Source organism: Rattus rattus, chromosome 5 (genome assembly GCF_011064425.1).
Source record: "Rattus rattus isolate New Zealand chromosome 5, Rrattus_CSIRO_v1, whole genome shotgun sequence".
Classification (NCBI taxonomy): domain Eukaryota; kingdom Metazoa; phylum Chordata; class Mammalia; order Rodentia; family Muridae; genus Rattus; species Rattus rattus.
The window spans coordinates 130,229,765-130,236,910 of NC_046158.1; the positions used below are offsets into that span (position 1 = coordinate 130,229,765).

Genomic DNA, 7,146 nt, shown 5'->3' on the forward strand with positions numbered 1-7,146 from the left:
ACACCTCGAGACAGGCGACTGAGCTGCTGTCCTCACTGTGCACGAGGGTTCTCTAGAGTCTGGCGTTTCTTCCGAGTTACCTTTGTAATCACCAGCGCTCCATGGATGTTTCGTTTTTCTAAGGTTTCTGAATGCTGTGAAGAGCAGTGCACTGGACCACAGCTAATGGTGGACAGCTGCCAGGTGTGGAGCTCCTATGTGGGACAGGCAGAAGGAACACCACCCAGACTTTCTTCCCTGATTCTTCCTTCAGACTTCAGGGAAACACAACACTATTACTCTAATTTAAGCTTGTGATATGAACAGAGCTCCCCCCTACCTAACACATAGCCACCTGAAATTCCTACCTGGCTCTCTCCTTCCTGCATCCTCAGCAGGCTCCTCTCCACTCTCCACTATCGTCCTCCGGGGACCAGAAGGCTTCAAAGGTCACTTGAAGCAGACACAAAACTTCTCAGTAGAACTCCAGCATCCCACGGGGGACGGTGCTTGAGCTGCAGACGAGCATCATGGCTGTTTGGAGTTTGCCCTGGGTTGTAGAGCTGCTGGCCAAGGACTGGCGGGCCTTCATGGATGAGTTAGGAGCCAAACATGAGCTGACAGTGTTGGCACCTGGCCATGACAACTACATCGGGAGCACAGGGAATACAACCAGGTCCTGGTGCTGCCCATGGCTCTGGAGTTTGTGACCTCGCTAGTGGGCAGCCCGTGTGCAGATGGGCTTCTCTCCTCACAGTTTCCAAAGATGCAGATGAGTCCCAGTGACTGCTATCCCCACAGCCCTCAGCAGAGTGGTCCTTGGAGCCAGGAAACCCACAATGGGACAATTATGTCAAGGGAATGATTCAATATTACCCAGCTTTTACCCCCTCTCTGGCTTCAGTGCAGTGGAGGTCAGCTCAGTGCTCCAGGGGGTTGGACTTTCCAGCTCAGCTTCTCTAAAAGTGACTGGGTACACCTTCCCCCAGCAGCTCTGCCCACACTCAAGGGCAATAGCTGCCAGGGTTCAGGCGTGCCAACGGGCTGAGCACGGTTTTGCAGGGGCGTCCTGTGGCTTCATGGACCAACTCATCAATGAACTGCTGTGGCAGAAAGGCTATGTGCTACTCATTGACTGCAGGTCCCAGAAACAAGTCTGGCACTACTGTCAGACCCCAGATTGGTTGTGCTCAACACAAACTTCAATGTCCTCCAAACCCCTGGGCTCCAGAAAGTACCAGATTCATTGGTGTAAATGTGAAGAAGTGGTCCAGGCCCTGGGCAAGGAGAGGCTTCCATACATGTGGATGGAGGAGCTTGAGGCAGGAAGGGAGCTGATGTGCAAGGAGAGCTGGCAGGCCTGGCACATGGTAGGCAAGATCTGGAGAACAGCCCAGGTAGCAGCTGCTCTGAGCCGAGGAGACTACACGGCCTTTGGGTGTATCATGGTGGAGAATCACTATTCACTCAGGGATGTCTACGGGGTGAGCTGTCCTAAGCTGGGCCAATTGGTTGAGGCTGCGGTCTCGGTGACTGGGATTTATGGCTGTTGCATGACAGGCCTTGGCTTTGGTGGCTGCACTGTCACATTGCTGGAGGCTTCTGCTGCCCCCTTGTCATGCATTACATACAGGAGCAGAACAGTGGGACAGCCACCTTCTACCTGTCTCAAGCTGATGATGGAACCCAGTTCCTGAGCTTGTAAGGTGTCCCTGCCAATGACGCTCACACAGGCATAAAGCAGAGGCAGCCTGTGTGAACTGCAGTTCTGCTTCGGGCATCCTCCTCCTATAACTGGGTATTTGATAAACGCGTGCCTCTTACTGTTGTTAAAAAAGAAAGAATGAATGAAAATGAAAAAAGGGAATCTACAGGATTTATGCTTGACTGTGCTGGCCCTGTGCTGACATGGGCCCTCAGGATGGTTCCTCCGGAGTGCACCTTGGATCCCTTTACCAACCTTCTCCAGCATCCTTGCCTGGAAAGGATGGGCCACTATCTTTTGCTGTGTACAGGTAGCTCAAGTTTTGGAGGACTACTCATATAACGGAGGACAGGATGGGATTTTCTCTCTGGCACGATAGATATGACGTCGCCAAACTCCTCAATGTGCATGCTGAGACTGTTTTAAGGGGAGAAGCAGCAAGAGAGTGCATCTTTCCATATCACTCCCTATCTACTTGTCTTAGCCTGAATCTCTGCGGCACTCTTCGTTGACTGCCATGATTTTGCTATTTGTCACTGGGAGGCAGCAACACAAGCTTCTTAAGGCTTTGAAAATCGTCTTCTTCAGGCCCTTCCAGCCCAACCTTCTCAGAGGGACTCTGGGAACACCCTGGTGCTGCCTTTGGAGTTGCTCCTGATGGTCTGCTTCCCTGGAGTCTGAGGTGATGTCTTGTAAGTATTCCGTGCCTGGATTCTCTTCCTTGATCTTCTTACTGGGGAAGGGACTCCTGATCGTGGACCCACAAGAGAGTGTGCGGCCACTTTTGTCTGTAGACTTCGAGCTCTCATTAGCCACATCTGCTGTGTTTTCAAAGGTCGGGGTTTGTGAGGGTGTGAACAGTGACCAACTGGTTCCTAATGAGGTCTTTGTTGTTGTTGATGATGATGTTGTTGTTCTTGCGGCTGTCGCCTTTCCTCTCCTTGATGGTGAAGTTGTGTTATCGATGCTGTCCTCCTTCTCTCTAAATGCCCCCTTTCCACAGTGAGGCACAAGCTTCTGCAGTGGTAAGGTGTTTTTCTGGAAGCTACTCTTAAGTGTAGAAATGGAGGGAGGCATACTGTGCCTCCTCTTATACCCTTTCCCCCCACCTCCATCAGAGAGAGTGTGCAAAGAGAAAGTAGGGCGGTTCGGGGCACTTGTTAACCTCCTTGCAGGCTGAGCAGGGTCCGGAGAACCACCCTGCCCTCCATCATGATACAACTGGAGCTGAGAGCCAGGCTTTTTTTTTATTAGCAGGTAAGTGGCCATTACCTGGTTATATATACGTTTCCTCAAAGCATTTCTGAGCTCTTGAATGTTACAGCCCATTAAATACATTGAGAAAGCAATGTTGGGCTCAGGCTGTCTAGGTATTTCATATGAGCAGCTCAATGAGTCTTGATTATGGCACAGCCATGGGTGGGCCAATATTTCTTTAATGGATGGTCTCTTTGTGGGGTCTTTTGTCATTAATCTCTTCAAAGCGTTGTGAAGGTCCGGCGATAAGTAATATGGGATACAACCACTCCAGGACAGGATTTCATACTTTATCTTGGAGAACCCTTTTTCTCTAAATGGAAGGAATCCGATAACTAAATAATGGAGGAGGACCCCTAAGCTCCACATGTCACTGACGATGGCATCATATGGTGTGTGAAGGAACACTTCAGGAGCAGAATATTGTGCTGTGCCACAAAAGCCGTTGCTCTTTTCCCCAGATTCCAGTCTTTTGCTTAAACCAAAGTCAGCAAGTTTCACATGCCCCTCCCAATCCAATAAGACATTTTCAGCCTTGATGTCACGGTGGGCAATATTCTGGCTATGAATATAGTCGATGGCCAAGCATAGCTCAAGAAATATAGTCTGTGCCTCTCCCTCATCCAGATGCCCATACTTGTTGATGTATTTCTGCAGGGATCCTTTGCCTGCCAATTCCATCACAAGAAATGTTTTGTGACTGCATTCGATCACCTGGAGAAGCTGTATTATATGCCTGTGGTATAGCGATCTCATGAGATCAATCTCGGACACAACTTGGGATTTTTTATTTTTGCCCTTTTCCAATATTTTGATGGCTACCAGTGTCCGAGTATTAAGGTGGAGAGCCACCTTGACTTGTGCAAATGCACCTTTATCTAGAATGCCCATGATAAAGTAATCCTGTGCCAAGATGCTTCTTTCATGGTCACTGGCCCTGAGCACATTTGACATTATCAAACTTCCCTTCTCTTTGTCAGAGTCACCAGGAGCTACAGAGAGTAAAGATGGCAGAAAAAAACAAATTAGAACTACCTAGGAAATTAAAATTAGCTACTTAGGAAAGCTTAATGCTAGAGATTCTAAAATTAAAAGTCAGAGATATCCCCAAAGAAAAGTTTCGCTCTGCCATGAAAGCACAGGGAAATCAGAACAAAGCAAAGACAAACACAGTGGATGGAAAGAAGGAAGAAGCTCAAAGCAGAAAGAAAGCAAGGGCAATGGAAGACAACAAATTCTACAGGAGAACAAGGATCCCCATTTCAAAGGAGAACACATTGACGAACTTACCTAAGGCATCCATTATGAAGGGAAAGCACGGAGTTAAAGGTCACATTTGATCAAGATAGCCTTACCCAGAAAGGCTTGGGATTCAAGCTGCCCCAGTATATACACGAGATGGGGGCAAAAGTACCACAACACCTAGGAATAAGAATCACAATTTGTCAATTCTTTTTCTGGAAATGGATGCACTTTAAAGTCACTGTGTTATATGGGGAATAACACATCCCAACAGAGACAAATAACACATTTTTCCTCATAAGCAGTATCTTGGTGTTTTGTGGCAGGGCTAAAGGAAAAGTGAACAATGAGGAGACTGGAGGATAACAGGTAGCATGAGCTATAGAGTAACACAAAGTAACAAAGTAAAAGACATGTCAGAAAAAGAAATATGGATGTTGGCCAAGCAGGGTGCTACTCAGGTTTTGTCCCAAAATTCATCACAGCACTCAGGAGGCAAGACTGACAAATCTCTGAATTTGAGGCTACCATGATCTACAGAAAAAGTTCCTAGTTGGCCAAGTCAAACAACGAAACACAGTCTCCATAGAACAAGAAGACCAACCCAAACTGAAGGAGAGAGAAAGCAATAAAGAAAGAAGAAAAATGGGAAAATGAGAGAAAGAAGGAAGGAACAAAGGAAGTAAAAGAAATGGATATTAATCCGGGAAACAAAATGAAATAAATTAAACAAAACCGAGAAGGGGAAACTGTAAATAAAACCTGCAGATGAATAAACTCACATAAACAAGTATAGCTGATGATCAATGTCGAAATCCAATCACCGAAGTCCAAATCCAATCCAAACACCAATTTCAGTCCAACCACCAGTCTCCAAGTCCCACAGTCCAACACCAACGAACGCTCCACACAGAAGGACACAAAACAGCCCAGACAGTGAGTTATATGATCAGCTGTTGGTCATGTCTCACAATGGCTCTCTGTGACATCACAGCATTAGTGACCACTCAGAGCTGGCATAACCCACACTGGCTTATCATACTTCTTAGCATCAAGGGCTTCTACCTTGTGCTGTTCATTTCACTGAGACCAATGATGAGACTATAGGCACCTTAATGAAGAGAGAACTTTATTTAGCCTCAGGGTATGAGGGATTTGCTGGGAAGGTTGGGGTTCCCCATTGCAGTTTTAGTCTCAAACACAAAGTTAAATCAGGAACAAATAAACCATTGAAACAACCCCATAACTCCTAAAGAAATAGAAGCAGTCATTAAAAGTCTCCCAACCGAAAAGAACCCAGGAACAGATGGGTTTAGTGCAGAATTCTATCAGACCTTCATAAAAGACCGCAAACCAATACTGTCCAAATTATTCCACAACATTGAAACGGACAGAGCACTACCAAATTTCTTCTAAGAAGCCACAATTACACTTAAACCTAAACCACAAAAAGACCCAACAAAGAAAGAGAACTTCAGACCAATTTCCCTTATGAATATTGACGCAAAAATTCTCAATAAAATTCATCCAACCCAAAACCGAGAACACGTCAAAACAATCATCATGATCAAGTAGACTTCATCTAAGGTATGCAGGGATACTTCAATATATGGAAAACCATCAACATAATCCACTATATAAACAAACTCAACGGTAAAAACCATATGATCATTTCATTGGATGCTGAGAAAGCATTTGACAAAATTCAACATCCCTTCGTGATTAAATCCTGGAAAGATCAGGAATTCAAGGCCCATACCTAAGCACAGTAAAATCCATATACACCAAACCAGTAGCTAACATTAAACTTAATGGAGAGAAACGTGAAGCAATCCCACTAAAATCAGGGACTAGACAAGGCTGCCCACTCTCTTCCCACCTATTCAATATAGTACTTGAAATCCTAGGAAGAGCAATTAGATAACAGAAAGAGGTCGAAGGGATATAAGTAGTCAACATATCACTATTTGCAGATGATATGATAGTATACTTAAGTGACCACAAAAGTTCCACCAGAGAACTACTAAGCCTGACAAACAACTTCAGCAATGTGGCTGGGTATAAAATTAACTCAAACAAATCAGTAGCCTTCCAATATTCAAAGGATAACCATGCTGAGAAAGAAATTAGGGAGATGACACCCTTCACAATAGTCCCAAATAACATAAAATTTCTCCGTTTGATTCTAACCAAGCAATTGAAAGATCTATATGAGAGATAGAAACAGTGACTGTGGTCTCATTCACTTACTTCTATCCTGAGGTAGTCCATAGCTTTGCTCTCTGCCTCTTACCATATAGAGTTGGAACACATATGAAGCAGGTTATTCAGGTTTTTAGAACATGCTTACTGAAGGGTATTACCGCTTTGTCATGTCCAGAATTAGTTTCCACAGGGTGCTTCCCCATATCCCCATCTTCGATTGTGTATAAGTTTCAGTGTGAGTGTCTGACGCAGTTGACCCCCACAGGCCCATAAGCAATGGCACTCTTAGCAGATGTGACTTGTTGAAGTAACCATGCTGTTCATTAAGGAAGTATTTGCTGAGAGTGGACTTTGATATCCCCAAACATCAAGCTAGGAGTAGTGGCTTATTGTCTCTTTCTTGCTGCCTGCAATCCAGATATAGATCTCTCAGCTAGCAGTCCAGCACTATGACTGTCTGTATGCCCAATGCCGCATGGTGACAATGGACTAAAGTACTGAACTGTAAGCCAGCCACAATTAAATCTTTTCTTTCATAAGAGTTGGTCTGATCGTGGTGTCTGGTCACAGAAATAAAACCTTATGTAAGACAGTGATAGAACTTCTACAACTCAATGGGGCCAACATTGCCTTGAAATAAAAATGGATCATCTCTCAGACTGGCATCCAACACTTTAAAATCCATCTGTTTTCATACCTGATTCCTCCGGAGGCTCATGGAGATTGTTTGTCACACCTAGATTCAGATTGGCTGTCAA

The 7,146-nt window shown here is 45.1% G+C and overlaps 1 protein-coding gene and 1 pseudogene across 1 annotated transcript; one reads left to right on the forward strand and one right to left on the reverse strand.

Moving 5' to 3' along the window:
* The first annotated feature begins 509 nt into the window (after nucleotides 1-509).
* LOC116902093 lies at nucleotides 510-1,684 on the forward strand (annotated as a pseudogene).
* A 480-nt stretch (nucleotides 1,685-2,164) lies between these two features.
* LOC116901035 (sperm motility kinase X-like) lies at nucleotides 2,165-5,416 on the reverse strand. The gene is made up of 2 exons (XM_032902619.1): nucleotides 4,966-5,416; nucleotides 2,165-4,363 (listed from the first exon to the last, which is right to left on the reverse strand). Exon 2 carries the CDS (start codon nucleotides 3,893-3,895, stop codon nucleotides 2,165-2,167), a length of 1,731 nt encoding a protein of 576 aa, XP_032758510.1. The 5' UTR covers nucleotides 3,896-4,363; nucleotides 4,966-5,416.
* Nucleotides 5,417-7,146: the final 1,730 nt, after the last annotated feature.